At 42.0% G+C, this 20,017-nt stretch overlaps 1 protein-coding gene across 4 annotated transcripts; it reads left to right on the top strand.

Moving 5' to 3' along the window:
* Positions 1 to 477: 477 nt before the first annotated feature.
* Positions 478 to 20,006, top strand: tmc1 (transmembrane channel-like 1). 4 transcript variants are annotated; one of them, XM_081710511.1, is made up of 19 exons: positions 478 to 658; positions 874 to 1,056; positions 4,208 to 4,298; positions 4,556 to 4,637; positions 4,819 to 4,925; positions 6,109 to 6,207; positions 6,466 to 6,608; positions 7,874 to 8,018; positions 8,232 to 8,426; positions 8,515 to 8,694; positions 10,112 to 10,264; positions 10,938 to 11,066; positions 11,411 to 11,478; positions 12,080 to 12,319; positions 13,307 to 13,432; positions 13,538 to 13,616; positions 13,909 to 14,017; positions 14,347 to 14,471; positions 19,857 to 20,006. In XM_081710511.1, exons 1-19 carry the CDS (start codon positions 537 to 539, stop codon positions 20,004 to 20,006), a joined length of 2,526 nt encoding a protein of 841 aa, XP_081566637.1. In that variant the 5' UTR covers positions 478 to 536. The 4 variants fall into 4 exon arrangements, with proteins under 4 accessions (XP_081566637.1, XP_026886148.3, XP_081566640.1 ...); XM_027030347.3 differs by having other exon boundaries at positions 19,782 to 20,006; XM_081710514.1 differs by lacking the exon at positions 478 to 658 and having other exon boundaries at positions 924 to 1,056; positions 4,218 to 4,298; positions 19,782 to 20,006.
* Positions 20,007 to 20,017: the final 11 nt, after the last annotated feature.

Raw genomic sequence — 20,017 nt, 5'->3', positions numbered from 1 at the left:
TTCATGCATAACTTGTCATACAACTTGATAATAAATGTAAACATATAAGCGTCTTTTTGCTGAATGTCTGGCCACTAAAATGTGGGTTTTATTTTGTTTTTGCAGTCGGCCTTGAAGTGGATGATGGTAGGTTACAGATTTTTTGAAATTGTCCGTGTTCCAGAAGGTTACTGTCTCCTTATTCGTGACATTCATTTTTAAAATGTGAAGGGGAGCTCAGCATTTGCTCCGTGGAGACGAACGGCGGACGAACGCAGGAGGCCAGAACGAGAAGAGAGCGGGAGGCCAGAACCGAGAGAAGGGGAGCTCCGTCCACCGGGAGGCCGCCGAAGAGATCCCAGGAGGGGAGGGAGCGCTTCCGCCGCGCAGGCGGGGAGCAGAAGGGAAGAGAGAGGGATGGAAAGAGGACAGGAAGGGAGGAGCGCGCAGAGGGGGCGGCGAAAGAGAATAAGAACAGTGAGAACGAGAGGACCAAGAAACTGCGTGGAAAAGAGGAGCGCGGGGGGGGGGAGGCGGGAAAAGAAGCTGAGGAGGCGATGAAAAAGAAGCGCCTGAGCGGAGAGGAGGCGCATGAGGCGGTCAGGAAGACGAGTGACAAAGAGCTCAAACAAGCGAAGGAACATGAGCAAGAGAAAAGCATGAAGCCAGCAGAGACGACGTGAGCTATCAAATACATACGAATAAATAACACGGCCACTGCTCAGTGCATGCCGCCGTACAAGGTGTATGAGTCGCCGCATGAATGTAACACATTTCACGGATCACGTCATCACGCCTGTGAATATGCCTGACCCAGACAGGCAGGTTTGCCTGACACGCCTCGATTTCATAGTAGTTGCAATTACGCAGTTTGAAAGTTTGTTGCTTTTTTAGGTCCGAGTTCGAGATATGTTCTTCGGGGGAGGAAGAGGAGGCGAAGGATGTGGAGGTCGTGTTGGGCTCTCTGAGTCCTGAGGAGCTGGAGAAGCTGAAAGAGGCGGTGGATGACAGAAAGAAATTAATCGGTACACTGAGAGGGAAACCCTGGCCCATGAGCAAGAAACTCGTCACGCTCAGGTAACACCACACGCGCGCACGCGCACACACACACACACACACACACACACACAAGAAACTGCTCGTGTCCAGGTTAACACGTTTGTAATTAATGTGTTTTGGAATCACCAAATGATCATGCATGTATAATTTTAGCAATTCATATACCAGCTCAGATTTGATCTGTGATTATATAAGTCTCCCAGCCTGACCATCACAACTGGACATTTAAAAGAACATCATTACATCATTAATAGCATTTTTATTTACTCATTCACCATGAGAATAAGGGAACTAGTACATTCTAATACATTTGCTCTCTTACTCAGAAGTCTTCTGTAACAGTTTGTGAAAACAGCATTATGAACTCAAATGACCTAAAAAGAAAAGTAAATTAAAAGGTTGAAATATCTTTTTTTTTTTTTTTTATCCATATGCATGAAGACTTCATTATTAGTCTTCAGTTGCATTTTGATTACCTGAACCTGGGCATGCATCTGTTCCAAGCAGACATTCTGTGATAAATGTGATAAGCAGATATCTGTACTGATTGGTTGATTGATTGGTTGGTTGGCTGGTTGATTGGTTGGCAGGTTGGTTGATTCATTCATTCATTAACTTTATTATCCTCCACAGTACAAAAAACCCAAAACACAGTACTTAATTTAATAGTAAATATCTTTGCAGGGAAATCAGCCAAAAAAAAAAAAAAAAACAAACTTGTGTAATGCACTTTTCTAAAGTCTGACACCACACACCTGCATATATTTGTGCACATGAAGTTGGCCTCACTGTATATCACATGCACCCAGTAACACATATTGTACTACAGCAGATATTCACGCCCAGTTATAATTTGCTCTAATTTCTGCTGTGTTTGTTAGTTACAGAAGTCAGGGGCACTTCACTTTTCACCCCACTCATTAAGCTGGTGGTTAAAACAGAGACTCCTATTAAGGATACTGTAAATATCGTTATTTTCATTTCTCACAACATTGTAAATATTCCTCGTCTGCTGGTTGACGTGAAATTGCATCCATATCAGTGTGATTGTGAATGAGTTATTGAACAAATGAAAACGTGAGAAAGATGCAGTGTATACATTTTAGAGTTAACATTGATTTCATCCAAAGTCTTGCATGTGAACTCTTTTGATTCCATATCTCTCTCTCTCTCTCTCTCTCTCTCTCACACACACACACACACACGCCCGCACAATGTTATTAAAATCTGTTTTGCGGTGCCCCATAATGAGGTCAAAATAAGGCAAAGGAAAATACCTTTTCACCGTATTACACTAATAGACTAATCATGATTTTTCACATTGGCCCTCTCTGTACATGGTACAGAAACTGTGTATAATTTTAAATGACCATTAATCATGTTTTTATTAATGATAATGGCCAGTTATTTACCATGTTTTGAAAGCATTTACATTGCCTTCCGTGGGCTTCTGACTACGGGTGTAACTTTGCTGGGGGCAAAAATGTGGACGGATGTTGTACTCAATTCAATTGCCCGTCAAATTCACGTTCCCTTTAGGAGATCAAGTAGTAATGACACAAGCATGTTGTCAAATGATTATGGAATAAATGAAGGCAACATTCCAAGGAAACACTTTGCCCAGATGAAACAGAAATCCCTTCTCCTAAATTTTCAAAAAGAGGCGGGGATAAAATCCTCTCGTTTCAGAAAGTGGCGGGGAGACGTCGCCAACGTCCCCTGCGTAAATTACTCCTCTGCTTTTGGCAAATACATACAGCGCTAATGCATGTTTAAAATATGGAACCGACTTCATTATGGGTTTGTAAGCAAAACGTACATGTCCGTGCTACCCCGAAACATAATTTTATGTTTATAATCATTCACTCTAATGCTGAAAAGAAAAGTGAAACATCTGAGGCTGTAGACTGCAGTCTTTCTTCCTATATAACTTAAATATTTATTTGATGTAAATAATATAATGGCTAGCTAGCAGTGTTTACAGCTAGAGAACAGAGAACAGAGAGATGGAGCCAGAACCAAAACCCAAAAACCAAAAGGAACTGTCATCGCAACAAGCAGGCAGATGGGTACATATTAGACAAATCTATGATCAAAGCACAAAAACGTCAAAAAAGGATTGAGAAACAGAGAGTAGCATGTAGCACGGAGCAGTGACGCGCAGACGAACGGCGGGTCTATGCAGTCTGGGTCAGGCAGACAAACTCCTCAGTGTGTCGCAGGTAGAGGAAAACCCCAAGCTGAGCCTTTCATGCAGCAACTTTAGTGACGTGGGAACAGTGAGATGTGGGGCCATCTAGAAAACTCTAGGCAGAGGTTCCTGTGTAGTTGGTCCTAAGATTTCTTATATGTGGCTAAATCAGACATATTAAGGCAAACGGTTTTCAGGCAGTTGCATTCATGTCTGAGTAACGCCTGGAGCGTTAGCATAAATGGTTGTGCCGACAGCCGAGTACCATCGTTTAAAATCTTCAGATCGAATTCAAATTTTTATGAGACAAAGAGCAATATGTTTGTAATGAATCAAATAGTTACATTTACTGCTATAGTTGAGAGGAACCTTTTATAGGTTTTGGGGGTTACTTGTATCATTGACGAGCAGACAGTCTTCTTATCAGTTTCATCATTCAGAAATAAGAATGCCTTTTAAATTAAAACTCTTGAGTTTGAATGCTCATGTAAATGCTCCTCAATATGGTTCAGTGCATATGATGGTGGTGACAAAAAAATACTGACTGGTGTGTTGGTGTATTTTTTTGGTTTTTGGTTGATGTGTCAGTTGAGGTAGTTGTCGCCATAAAGAGATGAAAACCAACCCATGAACCTCTCTTAATGCAGACAAACGTGATTTAGCAATTGGCAGCTGCAAGATCCTAAAAGCACAAACAGATGAGTGTAGATGGATGTTTTAACGTGCTGACGTGATTTTAGGAAACATAAAACGCTTGTCTGTTGTGCTGTCACAACTGCATTTTCAGACTCAAATTGGTTTGAAAAATGGACTATGAATCCCAACCATTTAGCATATTACACCCAACATGCTTGCCTCCATGACCCCGGACCATGACCCCGGACCATGACCCCGGACCATGACTCTGGACCATGACATGGATCATGACCCTGGACTCTGTCAGTTGGGCTTTGGTGATTCCTTCTCTCCATGTCTAAGGGAGTCACAGGAGTTTGTGGAGAAGTCTGAGGGTGCTTTGGGGAAAGGCAGAGGGAGGAAGCTGTATGCCTACAAGGTCACGCTGAGGAAGGTGAGTGGCACATGACCCAAAAACAAACAGATTGTCAGTAGCAGTGGCAAACCTTACCATTTTGGCATCTGTTTATTCACTTATTTGTTTGATTGTAAGCTACAAGTATTCTGTGTGTTTCACAATGTGTTTCATAGCATGGATGACAATTTAGCATTGTGCTGTAAGGATGTAGTTTTTTTTTAGAACTTGATAAACAAAATAACTATTTTAAAACCGTGATATGGCATGATGTATAATATTACTTTGTCTAACAGAAATGGAAGAAATTTCAGAGAGACTTTGAGAACTTCAAGACAGCCTGCATTCCATGGGAAATGAAGATTAAAGAAATCGAAAGTGTGTTCAATTTTGCATTTTCTATGCTCTCCTGCTGTCTGATTTAAGGTTCTGGAAAATCATTTGATGATTATTTTGTTTCTATAGTTTTTGAATTACATCCAGTAGACAGAAATTGATAGCTTCAGCTGTTTGATTATATATATTCTATGGTTTTCCACATGTTCAAAATGTTTGTTAGGTCATTTTGGTTCATCCGTGGCCTCCTACTTCATCTTTCTGAGATGGATGTATGGCATCAACATGATCCTCTTTGGTTTGACCTTTGGCCTTGTCATGGTTCCTGAGGTGAGAGACAACTTAGACCGAACATATTTCATATAAAACTTTGCTCTTAGCCTCAAACTCTTTCATCATTGTCCTTTATTTCTGACTAAAAATTTGAGAAGAAATTTGAATTAAAAAAATATGATTTTCATCTTTGATTTGATTAATGCATTTTTCAATACTTATTTATTTTATACATATTTTGCTTTCTTTTTATTGATTTTGTTGGATAGGTTTGCCAGACCTGTCACAACAGGCCACATGGCAAGTGTATAAACAGATACAACTGGTTATTTCATATTAATACTAGAACTTAGAAAGTTTTCTCTAGCATGAAAATGTAAAACATTACAAAAACACAATTCTTTCATATTTCTGAGACCTGTACCATGGTGTGTGGGAGTCGAAGAAAGCACAATTAGCTGTGTTGTCATTAGATGGGAAGGAAGGCGTGGCCACAATTAGCCATGTTCTCCTTGGATGGGAAGGAAGGCGTGGCCCCCATCCTTTTAAAAAGTTGGCGTTTAATGCTCTTCTCCAAGTACGTTCACGGTTCATAAAGATTAATTGCCTGATATATGTACTGCAGGAGACATGCTAGCTCAGACCCTTCATGGGCAGTTGCATTCATGTCTGAGTAACGCCTGGAGCGTTAGCATAAATGGTTGTGCCGACAGCCGAGTACCATCGTTTAAAATCTTCAGATCGAATTCAAATTTTTATGAGACAAAGAGCAATATGTTTGTAATGAATCAAATAGTTGCATTTACTGCTATAGTTGAGAGGAACCTTTTATAGGTTTTGGGGGTTACTTGTATCATTGACGAGCAGACAGTCTTCTTATCAGTTTCATCATTCAGAAATAAGAATGCCTTTTAAATTAAAACTCTTGAGTTTGAATGCTCATTTAAATGCTCCTCAATATGGTTCAGTGCATATGATGGTGGTGACAAAAAATACTGACTGGTGTGTTGGTGTATTTTTTTGGTTTTTGGATGGGAAGGAAGGCGTGGCCCCCGTCCTTTTAAAAAGTTGGCGTTTAATGCTCTTCTCCAAGTACGTTCACGGTTCATAAAGATTAATTGCCTGATATATGTACTGCAGGAGACGTTAACAGACGTGTGATGGAGAGACCTAGATAGCAGGTGGAAGCTGGATGGTCAGGAGAAGACTGTGTCAAGTGACAGTGGCTGTCTCTCTGCAGGCACTGATGGGACGGCCATATGGCAGCATTCCCAGGAAGACGGTCCCCAGAGATGAAGAAGCGAGTGCCATGAACTTTGCCATATTGTGGGACTTTGGGGTAAGCGGACTAATGGTTTGTTTACTCTGCGCCTCTAGCAGTCGATACTTTGGTTCACAATTGTATGATTCGTTTGTAAATACCAAAATAATGTCACATCTTTTAAAGTCGATAATCAGACATCTCGCACAGTGCATTCCTGCTCTTCGTATTGCTGTTTTCTTTTCACCGGTTTAAGGGATGGTGTGATGTACGGTGACGTGCAGCCTCCTGAGTGCGATCTTAACCTTACACCGTTGCATATTTTCCAACTTGCAGGGCTATGCGAAGTATTCGGTCCTTTTCTACGGCTACTACAACAACCAGCGAACCATCGGCTGGCTCAAGTACCGCATGCCCCTCTCCTACTTCCTGGTCGGGGTGGGCATGGCCGCTTATAGTTACATGGTGGTGATTAGGACGTGAGTCAGATCCCCACCTCCCGCCATGTCATTTAGTCATGCTTTTGTCTTCATCACAGCTGGGCCTTACTGAATAAATGCCAAATATATGGAGGGTGGAGTAGGTATACGTATACTGATATTTATCAATGCATATACTGATATTCATCAATGCATATACTGATATTCATCAATGCATATACTGATATTTATCAATACATATACTGATATTTATCAATGCATATACTGAAATTCATGAATACATATACTGATATTCATGAATACATATACTGATATTCATGAATACATATACTGAAATTCATGAATACATATACTGATATTTATCAATACATATACTGATATTTATCAATGCATATACTGACATTTATCAATGCATATACTGACATTTATCAATGCATATACTGACATTTATTAAAACATATACTGATATTTATCAATGCATATACTGATATTTATTAAAACATACTGATATTTATCAATGCTTATACTGATATTTATCAATGCATATACTGACATTTATTAAAACAGATACTGATATTTATCAATACATATACTGATATTTATCAATGCATATACTGACATGTATTAAAACATATACTGATATTTATCAATGCATATACTGAAATTCATGAATACATATACTGATATTTATCAATGCATATACTGAAATTCATGAATACATATACTGATATTTATCAATGCATATACTGAAATTTATATATGCATATACTGATATTTATTAAAACGTATACTGATACTTATCAATGCATATACTGATATTCATGAATACATATACTGATATTTAGCAGTACATATACTGAAATTTATATACGCATATACTGATATTTATTAAAACGTATACTGATACTTATCAATGCATATACTGATATTTATCAGTACATGCGCTGATAAATATATAAGTTGCTATGGATAAAATTGCCTCTCGAGGGCTGTAAATGTAAACATATGTAGTGATGAAGAATGCCTGTTGGTGAACTGCACTAGAGCAGAGGTCTCCAGCAAAGTAACTGATGAACAATTTTCCTGCGCCTGATCCAGCGCAGCAAGACCTCCAGAAGCGTGTGAAAACCCGGCGATACTCTGCTGGCTGGCTGGTCTCCAGTTTGCAGGGATAGGAACTAGCACCAAACAACATGTGACGAGAATATCTCTGCATTTTGTCTGTAGTAAAATTCAAGGCAGACAGCATTACCTGAGGTTTGATTTGCTTCCCCCCACCCGCCGATGTCAAACGTTTTCTGTAGCATGGCGCGGAACGCCAGTGAAGATGGAGGAGGAGATGACACCAGCTTTAATTTCAGCTGGAAAATATTCACCAGTTGGGATTACCTCATTGGGAACGTGGAGACGGCAGACAACAAGTTCGCCTCTATCACAACTAGCTTTAAAGTGTGTATGTGTGTGTGTGTGTGTGTGTATTCCTGCTGTGTTGTTATTTATACTGTGCGCAGCATGCATGTGAAGTTATGACTGTGTGCGTGTAGTGTGTGCCCTAAAATATATCATAATGCATATAGTATGTGAGGGTGAGGCATGCGTAAGAGGTTATGTGTGCTTGAGTGTGTGTGTTTAATCTTCATTTCAAATGTTTTTCTTCACCAGGAGGCCATTGTAGAGGAGCAGGAGAGCAGAAAAGATGATAACATCCACCTGACACGATTCCTCCGCGTCTTAGCCAACTTCCTGGTTCTGTGTTGTCTGGCAGGAAGTGGGTATCTGATCTACTTCGTGGTGCGCCGGTCCCAGAAGTTTGCCCTAGAAGGGCTGGATAACTACGGCTGGTGGGAGAGAAACGAAGCAAGTGTCCTGTGTGTTTATTGGTCCAGCAGCTGCTATGGATAATGAAAACACCTGAAGCTTAAGTCCGAACCCACGTGTCTTCCAGGTGAACATGGTGATGTCTCTCTTGGGCATGTTTTGTCCCATGCTCTTCGACGTGATCAGCACGCTGGAGAACTATCATCCCCGCATCGCGCTGCGCTGGCAGCTGGGTCGCATCTTCGCCCTCTTCCTGGGGAACCTCTACACCTTCATCATTGCCCTCATGGACCAGATCAACCTTAAGGTGAACACACCAGCGTAAGCACCACCAATGAACTACAATGACGTTTCTAAATACGCACCCCTGTTTGCTTCATGGAAAGCCCTTCTCAGCCTTCCCCAGTAATACCGCACATTTCCAGACTCGCTGAGGTGCCTGTTCCCTTTCGTCTTATGACGTGTTTGTCGCCTCGATTCCGAAATGTTCTGCCCGCATGATCCGAATGGTCACACAGTTTCCATTAGTTTTCCTCCTTGTGTGTCGCCATAGTTGCTTCAAGTACTATATCGAGCTCCTGATTAAAATATCTCTCGTTCTGTTTCGGCTGCTAGATCTGCTTTCTCTGTGTTCTCATTCAACTTTTGCCCCTGTGCATTTTGTGTGAAATTATTGGGACCGTAACACCCTGTTATTGCCAGCTATATTTTGTAACCACATTTGCATATTAGCTATTATATAACCAGTTGTTCATCCTGGGTGTTTGAAACAATGGTCTGTCCCATTCATTGACAATTCGCACCCTCTGTTTCCAGACCTCGAGGGTATTCTTGTTAAATATCTTTCTCCATAATTGATAATGAGCAAATCATGAAGAGAAATCAGTGACGTAACTGCCCCATTCACATTTGCATATTAACAAGGAACGGGATACAGGTTGCCACAGCAACACTGTTGAATCCTGCTGTCGAGCACCTGCAGGGCGAGAAGGCGCATGCGCACTTGTGTTTTGTTGATTTTGCAGTAGTATGCAGCCATATTCTAGCTCAGAGACGGTCTGAATAACATGCAACTGACTTAGGCAACATTTGTTAGCTGGTTGACTTTTTGACAAGGAGGCCACAGAGAAGGTGCGTTATTGTCACCTCGTCCAAGGCCCTGATGTGTTCGACAGAATCACCTCAAGGGTGCATTTTGGCGTCCCTGTAATTTGTGATTCACACTATGGCCTGTCAGAGCAGGTTTGAGTCGAGGTTTATAATCAAGTTAATGACTCAAAGATGGTCAGTCTTCTGCAAGACGGCGAGGTGGGTTACGGTCCAGCTCTGAATTATTTTTTCACGTTGTGTGAAAGATTACATGTATATATGTTTTTATTGATATGGTTTTGTGTGTGTGTGTTACTGGTCTTTCCCAGTGTTCAAATTACAGGCTTTTTCACAAGTTAGTTCTAACCTCACAATCTGATTGTTTGGAAAAGTGCTCTGCCTGGCCTGTTGGATCTAATATATGCAGCTGTGGTGTTATTCATGATAACACTCTCCCTCTCATCTTCTGTTTTCTTTTTTTTTTTTTTATAGGAAAGAGCAAACTAGCTATAGAAAAACTACTTCCTTGTGTAACTCAAAGGTTGAAACAGAAGTCAGTTAAGCTGTCTAAAGGTTTGGCGTGTACCTGAGAATGGAGCTGTTTTGTTTGTTCGTTTGTTGCTTGGTGTCTCTAGAGGGCTGAAGAGGAGATAGTGAAGTTCAATATGACGATATGGCAGGCCAGCCTATATAACGGGACCACACCAGAGAACTCGACGGCTCCTCCTATCACAGTGCACCCTGCTGATGTGCCCAGGGGCCCCTGCTGGGAGACCATGGTGGGACAGGTACTCATGCCAGGGGCCCCTGCTGGGAGACCAACAAGCACGGCAATCCAAGGATGAATTATTCACTGTTCACTTCATTTCCGACATAAGTTTTAGTTCACCCCTTCATAAACTAGTAACGAATTAATTTACTTGACAACTTATAATTTCCAGTAATTACTGTAAAAAAACGCTTTATTTAAAAGTAGAATAACACAATTGCAAAACATTTAAAATGATCAGTTGCTTATCTTTTGAGGATCAAGTGAATCAGTAATAAAGCATAAAAATGAACCTGTCTGCAAGCAGTCTGGCCAACACTGTCCTTTATGAGCGCAACCACCAGAGAAACCCTCAACCTCTCCTCCATGTCTCACATCACCTCTCCTCCACCTCTTCTCCATGTCTCACATCACCTCTCCTCCATCTCTCACATCACCTCTCCTCCACCTCTCCTCCACCTCTTCTCCATGTCTCACATCACCTCTCCTCCACCTCTCACATCACCTCTCCTCCACCTCTCCTCCACCTCTCACATCACCTCTCCTCCACCTCTCACATCACCTCTCCTCCACCTCTCACATCACCTCTCCTCCACCCCTCCCCCACCTCTCCTCCACCTCTCACATCACCTCTCCTCCACATTACCCATGCCTGGTGCGGACACCCACCGAGGTCTCCCTCACCACCACAGGAGTTTGTGCGCCTGATCATATCCGACACCATGACGACCTACATCACGCTGCTGATCGGTGACTTCCTGCGGGCCGTGCTGGTGCGCTTCCTCAACTACTGCTGGTGCTGGGACCTGGAGTACAGCTTCGTGAGTGGCCCCGCCCACTTCAGACGGAGCAAAGTCAACGCAACTCCTCGGTCAGATGTGGGACACAAGGGCATTGTACATTTAAGATTAGGATTAAGATTAAGATAATTTGATTTAGTTGTGTATGTTAAATATAGCACTCAGTGCAGGTGAATTGCATGACAATCCAACATGACAGTAATTTTCTGTAACCAGTTTAGGTAACTCAGTACAGTTTTTTCGTGATCTGTACTGGAGCTCTTTTAATTGGGAGAGGCAGTTCCCACTGACACATATCTGTGGATGTGCATTGAAATTATAGTAATCGAAATTCATCAAGTTTTATTTTCTTGCTTCCATATTAGCCCTCATATTCGGAGTTCGATGTGAGTGGGAACGTACTTGGCCTCATATTCAACCAGGGAATGATCTGGTAGGATGGAATTCCATTCCAGAAATCCAGAACTTCATTTAGTAAAAACCTTTCCAAATGATTTAATCTATTTGTGCATTGCTGGTTTTAACATTATTTCACCTGTTCTGTGTGTCATTATGTCTGTGTGCATATATGTGTGTGTGTGTGTGTGCGCACGTGTGTGAGCGTGTTCGTTTGTGTGTGTGTGCGTGTGTGTGTGCATGTGTGTATGTGTGTGTGTGTGTGCGCACGTGTGTGAGCGTGTTTGTGTGTCTGTGTGTGTGCGCGCGCACGTGTGTGAGCGTGTTCGTTTGTGTGTGTGTGTGCGCATGTGTGTGAGCGTGTGTGTGTGTGTGTGCGCACGTGTGAACATGTTCGTTTGTGTGTGTGTGTGTGTGCGCGCACGTGTGTGAGCGTGTTCGTTTGTGTGTGTGTGTGTGTGTGTGTGTGTGCGCGTGTGTTTGTGTGTGTGTGTGCGCGCACGTGTGAGCGTGTTTGTGTGTGTGTGTGCGCGCACGTGTGTGAGCATGTTCATTTGTGTGTGTGTATGTGTGTGTGTGTGTGTGTGTGTGTGTGTGTGTGTGTGTGTGTGTGTGTGTGTGTGTGCTCTCTCTTCCAGGATGGGAGCATTCTACGCGCCCTGCCTGCCCGCTCTAAACGTCCTGCGCCTGCATGTGTCCATGTACCTTCAGTGCTGGGCTGTCATGTGCTGTGATGTCCCTCAGGAGCGCGTCTTCAAGGCCTCCGGCTCCAACAACTTCTACATGGCCATGCTACTGGTCATTCTCTTCCTCTCCACACTGCCGGCCATCTACACCGTCGTGTCCATCCCGCCTTCCTTTGACTGCGGGCCGTTCAGGTATCGGGAGCTCGGCCCTACTTCCCCCAGAAGCACTTCAGGAGAGCCGTGGCTTTCCGATTGACATCTCATTTGTCTGGTGGTGACGACCTTTGTGCTGGGTATTCGTGTGCTTCTGGGTGTTCTAGTGAATAGAACAGCGGGTCAGGTTGTGGGTGGAACGAAATCGTATGGCACTTAAACCTCAGAACAATTTCTCAAATGTAAAACCAACAACAGCAATAGATGTTGGTCAGGTACAGGTTTCTTATAATCTAGATTTGTTGTTGTTTTGAAGCGAAAAAACAATGGTGTCGGAACCTTTCAAAAGAAACAGACAACATATGGAAGTCTTCATTTTAACCAGTAGAGGGCGACATAAGAAAAGCTAAATAATCTCATCCCCCCCCACCCCAAAAAACTCAATTTTTATTCATGCCAATTTGTTGTTGTAACGAATCTGCTGGCCCGAGTGCCGATGAGCGTGGAGCAGGACGCACAGACTCCCTCGATAAGGTGAAACATTTATTAAGGAAAGACAAACAACACTGGTGGCACTCATACACAATATTAACGAAAGACACGACTTCCATAATTAAAATAACACTTAACAATGACTAAATGTGTTTTACATATAACAGCAGAATAACAACGACCAACACCATGCACACACTAGCTGAGATTTAAATAGACGCGACATTAAACCCCGCGCGGGTGCGCGCAATCACAAAAGGCCACAAACAAGGTGAACCCCGCTGCACGCGGCAGGCCGTACCACGTGACTCGTGGGGCGGGGCGGGGCGGGGCGGGGCGGGGGTGTCCCGTGACAGTTGTCCAATGTCGGAACAACTTCCCTTTATTTAAAGAACAGTTTTATAGGTGAAATAACCATTACTAGTGATTAACCAACAACAACAACAACAAAAGGCTAAGTGGAAAATCATTTAGATAATTTAACTAATGACTCTATAGTGACAGCTTCCTCCGACCCGGTCCTTTTTGCTGTAGTGGGAAAAGCCGCATGTTCGATGTCATCCAGGAGACCCTGGAGACAGACTTCCCGGCCTGGTTTGGAAAAGTGTTCAGCTACGTCTCCAACCCGGGGCTGGTCCTTCCTTTTCTACTGCTTATGGTGTGGGTATCAGTCTGGGGACTCCTCCTCCACCCATTCATCATAAATACATGTTCTCAGTAAGCAGGAATGGAAGAGCAGAAGAAATGTGTCTTCTGTTGTTTCAGTCTTGCTATATATTACCTGAACTCCACGTCAAAGACGTACAAGCAGGTCAATCTGGAACTGAAAAAGAAACTCCAGACCGTAAGTTGAAAGCTTGAGATGGATCTGTGGTATTGAGTGGTGTGTGTGTGAATTGTGAGAGACTGTGTGGTGTGTGTGAATTGTGAGAAATTTTGTGGCATCAGTGCAGAAGAGCCAAAACACTCCACAAACTTGATTCACTTGATAAGTAGTTGATATTGAGCATGGAAAACACTACACTGCAGTGGTGTGGTACTAAAGAACTGGATTTGGAAAGCTGTGAGGGATTACAGCTGTATTTTGATCACACTCATAAAAACGCTGCCTGTGGCCGTAATTCTCCACTCAACAGCAAAGTGAGGAGAATAAGAAGAAGAACAAGCTGGCAGCGGAGCAGGCCAAGAACACGGCCGCTGCAGAGGCACAGACCAGGCAGAGCGGCGGCAGTGCATCGCGGAAAGGTGAGCGCATGGGTCGCTGGAAGCAGTTGGGCAGAGTCTGCACCGTGTCAGGAAGCAGCTGGGCAGATGAACTTTTATCTTCTCTCTCTCCCTCTCCCTCTCCCTCTCCCTCTCTCTCTCTCTCTCTCTCCCTCTCTCTCTCGCGCCCTCTTTCTCTCTCTCTCTCTCTCTCTCACTCCCTCTCTCTCTCTCTCTCTCGCTCCCTCTCTCTCTCTCTCTCTCTCTCTCTCGCGCCCTCTTTCCCTCTCCCTCTCTCCCTCTCTCTCTCTCTCTCTCTCTCTCTCGCTCCCTCTCTCTCTCTCTCTCTCTCTCTCTCTCCCTCTTTTCAGAGAGAGACAGCAGCAAGAACAGCAGACAAAATTGTGGCCACATTTCTCCTGCAGTACAGGTTGGCTCCAGCACCAAAAGCTCTGCGGCCTCAAGTTCTCAGACCCCTCCTTCCATCAGACCCCCGGTAACCCAAACCCATCCCACATCTGGATCACTACCGGGACAACCCCGGCAACCATCGTCTAGGAAACAGCATGCACCATCCAGGGGGAGCTGAGCTGATATTGGTACTGACATGGTAGTGGGTGCTGCACATGTGTGAGTCTATCGGACACAATAGTGCCTGGTTCTTCGGGGCCATTTTTGGACACAGATTAAACCTAATTCTTGGATTAACCCACAAAGTAAGTGGCAGTGCCACATAGAGAATGCCACTTTTCATTAATACCCTTAGAAGTACACAAACACACCATAGGAAGCGCAGACCAGCGTTATCTGTCTGCCCTGTTAATGCTATGATGTGATGTTTGGAGAGTTCAGTCATGAACTATGAGGTCATTGGGTTTGATTCCATCTGATAATGTCATGGCACTGAATCCAAGCCCTGAAAAACGCACTTACGCCCAGGCTGCTTTAGAGCCCTGTGACTGGTGTCAGTAAGCACATGAAAAAAATCTGCCTGCTTAATAAAATAATATCACTATTGTGGCTGAAACTACCATTACTACTACTATTAATAACTGAACTTTGAGATAGTTACTATACAATTTGTAACTAAAGCCCATTGTAGGACCAACACAGAGAGTATTTTATCCATCCAGCTGGAGAGGAAATGTTTATTCAAGGCCTCTCAAGACTTGAGTGTTTATTTGCTCGCAGTAATGAAGGTCTGAAGTCCCATGGCTTTTGATAGGACTAGGCTGACTGGACTGTTATCTTCGCGAAAGAGAATGACCTCTCTAGTTACACAACGTCAAGAGGGTGGGGGTTGGTGGTGGTGTGGCACTAATAAACATGTCTTCCATTAACAGCATAAGGGAGATAAAATGTCTGATAGCTCAAGTGGGGCAATGATTTCTGGATGGGCTGCTCTTGGTTTTGGAATTCTGCCACTTTTCCAAATCATATGTGCATCATAATATTACTTTGTGTAAAAAATATTTATATAATTATTTAGTTAATTCCCCTCAATTTTATCAGCGAAATACATTATACATTAGTCGAAATACAATGGTCATTTTTAGGTGCACATTTTTGGTCTTCAGTAGTAGGTTCAGTAGTTTTTGCAGTAGTAGTTTTACAGAGGGTGGTTCTGGCATGGCTTGAAGATGCTCAGCTGCCTAACTTTCAGTACTGCCTGTTCACTTCTATTCCAACTGACGTTTACTGATCCCACAGGACTGACAGTGACAGACTGAGGTCATCGCTTACTTCTACAACACGTCTCAGTGTCTTCGCATTATTAGACGGGTTCTTCAAATTGAGCCGGTTAAAAAGTTTATTTTCTTGAAAAATACCACCTTCATTTTTAGGGACAGAGGTGATTGTAAACCATTCAATCTTTGTAAATGTCCCACATGAATTTTGCATTTTTCAGTCATCCAGAAATGAAAAATTGAAGTGATGTGTTCTTGTCCTATGTCTTATCTGTAAGAAGAAACCTCACAGGCTCAGAGTAGAAATGCCAGTGCTATATTACAGTAAAGCAGGACAATACGTCTCACTGAAGTATTTTTAATTCGGGTCAGCACTTTTTTTTTTTTTTTCCATGTTACTGTTACAACAGTAGAGGAGATACTACAGAGCATCTTTATGAAGTCATCATAAAGATGTTCATTTTTACCAGCAGAGTCACTTGGCAAGCTGCGTCATACCATTAGCATTATTTCACCTTGATAAACCCAAAAAACCCAACATCAACAACAAACAAACGTTGAGCTGCAGAGTCTGTTGTCATAGTATGTTATGCCATTTCATGCACAAAGTGTCATGACGCATCGTAACGTCACCATTACTCTGTCGCTTGACGTAGTTGTCAAGTGTCGTGTCAAGTTGACAAAATTGGCTTTTGTGACGTCTAACGCTGGTTGGAATGTGCATTCATAAATGTTTATGTATGTTTACATCAGTTGTCATGAAGGGCTCATATGTGTGCCATGTAGCCTTCTTAACAGTATCCTCCAGTAAAGTGTTACCAAAATTCCGGTAAAGTGTTAGCAAGATTCCTGAGAATACCCTTGAAGAATTCTGCAGTAGGAATGCTATGCATTAAGAAATACGAATCTAAGAAACCTCCACTGCCATTGTTTTCCCAGTCTTCAGATTCACATGGCTGGAGCCTCACATGCACAGTGCTGTTTCCAGACATTGGGCTACGTTCCCAAATCTATTCTCTGCTCTGTGGGCATACGCTGTCCTGCTGACGGATCCTTTTCCACACTGCCACAGATTTTCTAGAAAAGATATGTGAGGTTCACTAATCATCTAGGGGGGCCTTACGCTACACTTAGGTATGGCATTGGATACTATTACTACAACGCACCGTCTCTCAAAGCCTAGAAAGGACCGATCATAACAAGAGTCTACACCTATTAGGTCGCGTCCAGAACTCTAATTAAATCCACACACACCTGTCAACAGCTCTGCATTAATTTCATGCACTTGATATTTATTCATTGGAGACTTGATGCATACATTTCATTAACATTGCAGGCACTCATGCAAAATGCATTGGTGAATATCATTAACTATTAATGTAAGACATTTGAGATTTTTGTTTATTTATCCATTTAGGTAAGACGTGAGTAACTGGAAGATGCCAGTCTCCCTGTTTCGGGTATCACAGTCAACTAAGCAAGTGATTTCCTAGCAAAACAAATTATTATACTATATAGAAACTGCGCATACAGAAATTTTAAGTTGCTACTGAGTCCTTGACAGATATGAATATCATCTCTTCACCTGAAGAAATTTATGCATTTCATCTGATCAAAGGGGCAGTGTGTGTAAATTGCCCTTGTAAGCAGACATTCAAGCTGTTAGTCTGTAGTTCTCATGTTATCACATGTTACTGTAGTACTATGTAGAAGATTAATTTAGCACAGTTAATGACAGTGAGTCTCACTTCATGATTGAATGCCAGCGGGTCTCACTTCAAGATAGGATGTCAGCGAGTCTCATGTCATTATGGAACAGGTTCCAGAAATGTGCTGTAATGATGATTTTCTGGATTCGATCAGTGTTGCCATGAAGGGTGCAATGGATCTATTGGTGTTAGTGCCAAAAATGGAGTAATGTACATGATAAATTGCAGTGTAACTGGTTTAACTGTCCAAACATAAGAAAACAAATGAGGATATTACTACTCTATGTAGGGGACAGGAAGTAAATTTCTCTCTAACTAAGACTACCCTTAAGTGGAGACTTTGGACTGTAGCTTGTCCAAGGTCATCGTAAAATGCAGTGAAAACTGCTATGAAATTACCAGGTCAGATCATTTCATAAGCAAGGCAAGGCCCATTTTAATGTATTGAACCTTTGAAAGCCAACAGCAATTCAAAGTGCTTAACAAAACCAAATAGAAACAATGAAGGAAAAAAATTAAACCATAAAACCTTTTACATCATAAGATATATAATTTCAGAAAGGCTTTTTTTTTTGGGGGGGGGGGGGGGGGTGTTGACAAAGAGTTAAAATAAAATGTTAAAAAATATGAATGACTAACCAAATTAAGAATTAAAATAAATGCGAAAATGAAAAATAAAAGTAAAAATGTAAAGTGTCAAGAGAAAAAGATGAAAAACACAGAATATGTTACAAATGAAAAGAAATGGAAACGCACCGAGAAAAACAATAACATAATCCCTATAGGGCAACTCTGACATCACCGGGAAGATCGATGTAGCATCTGGCAGCATAACGACCAAAGGTTGCGTCACCTTGTTTGGTTCTGATCGCAGGCATTACTAGCTGAATGATTCCTAGTGATCTGAGAGGCCTTTTGGTTTTACTGGGAATCAGTAGCTGGATGTAAATGTTTAATTGTTGTCTTGGGAAGGTCAGTGCAAAGACCATTACAGTAGTCCAGCCTGATGGAGACTTGGGTATGATTTGGGTCCCAAGGTTCAGCATGGACATGACATTTGTAAACTTTGACATATTCTCAAAATGGAGAAAGGCTGATTTTCCTATTGATCTGACGTGACTGCTGATACGGGCACTGGTGTCAAGGCTCACCTCAAATATTTGCTCTTTACTGCCAGATATGATGGCTTTTTTAGTTATAGTTATGCTTTAAATGATTTGGCCTAGTAAAGGCATTTGGAGTTGAACAGGAGAGGTCTACACATAGATCCCTGTGGGACACCACAGAACTAGCATGCAGTTACATAATAGTAAATGTAACTGCAATTAATCAAAGTAATTGAATTGTTAAATTACTTTAGTAACTTTTGGTAATTCATTTTTCCATAAATCTGAGTGATCAAAAATTGTTATTGAAGTAAAACTCCTAAAATTAAATTAATGAAATGCTTCAGGCCATTGTCAGGTAGAGTTGATTATTTGTTGTTTTCTGAAAGTGCTTTTATCCAAATATGGTCTGAAAGAAGCCAGCAGAGAACAGACAGTCCCCAGTGAAGGAGTGGGATATCAGAGGAAGACAAGCTTTCAAAGGAACACAGCCATGATTCTAGGAAGAGGGCGGATTTAATGGCCCCACACATTGTGGGTGGGTGTCCAGTTCCTGCTAAATTATTCAGAGGGGCAGGTTATGTCCACATGTGTTCAGCTAATTAAAGAAATGTACACAAATCAGACAATCCATACATAGGTCAAAAACAAGTCAAAAAAGTAATAGATTGCTCATTTTCATGCTTCAATTACAAATAGTATTACTCTTTCGGTCCTAAAAGGTTCATTAACCCTGTGATGTGATGTATGTTTATTATTAGTGAAAGGACTAAAAGTCTCTGGGGTGCCTGTTTTTAGGTCACATTATTTTGGCGACCTATTTTACATCTCGTATATCTTGCTTTACAAGTCAGACCCAAGCATATCTGAATCAAACCTGACCTTAGTGTGAAGAGGTAGCTATAGAATCTGCATTCTTTGCTGCCCAGCTAGGTATGGCATGTTGGGCTACCTGCCAAAAAGGTTGCTATCATTTGTCATAGTTGTTGATTTTCACCTTTTGTCTCTCACTCTAGGTTTTTCTACTTTATAAACTCCTAAGGGAATTTTCTCACCATACCTGCTACTGTACTATTAAAAAGAAGATCTTCACATCTTAAATATAGCCACAGACCAAATCTTAAATTTTTTAAAGCTCTTTTCATTTTCAAGTTGTGTTCGCAAGCCACGTAAACCTCCACCAACGATGTATTTTCTTTTTTCGAACGTGGAAATTCTTAGCAATTCTTTAATTACAACAAAATTCTAAAATTGTTATTAAAATAATTCCAGTGACCTGCTGTTTTGACTTCTCCTGATGTAGATATGTCCAGTGTCAACTAAAAGAAACAGGTTTGAAGTCCAAGTGTTGATATGTCACATTTTGAATGTAAACCAGCGGTTCTTCGAAGTGGCGGCTTCTGGATGTCTGCAGATTCTGCACCAGGTCGTTTTACCCAGTCATTGGTTTGTTCTTTGCCTGAGACACCTGCCACCCACAGGCTTTCGATACCAATCTCTGAGGGCAATATCATTGCCCATAGTCTAGGAGACATTTGA

This window comes from Electrophorus electricus, chromosome 1 (genome assembly GCF_041902795.1).
Source record: "Electrophorus electricus isolate QZ-2024a chromosome 1, ASM4190279v1, whole genome shotgun sequence".
NCBI classification, from domain to species: domain Eukaryota; kingdom Metazoa; phylum Chordata; class Actinopteri; order Gymnotiformes; family Gymnotidae; genus Electrophorus; species Electrophorus electricus.
Note: the sequence above shows the minus strand (reverse complement) of the source record. Positions and strands in the feature narration are given on the sequence as shown.

What these genes read in the sequence shown, in the direction of transcription:
- tmc1 (XM_027030347.3), top strand. Translation starts at nt 537, where the DNA reads ATGAAAAAGAAGCGCCTGAGCGGAGAGGAGGCGCATGAGGCGGTCAGG. An exon ending in AAGAAACTCGTCACGCTCAG is followed by an intron (nt 1,057 to 4,207) that starts GTAACACCACAC and finishes TCCATGTCTAAG; the next exon opens with GGAGTCACAGGAGTTTGTGG. An exon ending in GGGACCTGGAGTACAGCTTC is followed by an intron (nt 11,067 to 11,410) that starts GTGAGTGGCCCC and finishes CTTCCATATTAG; the next exon opens with CCCTCATATTCGGAGTTCGA.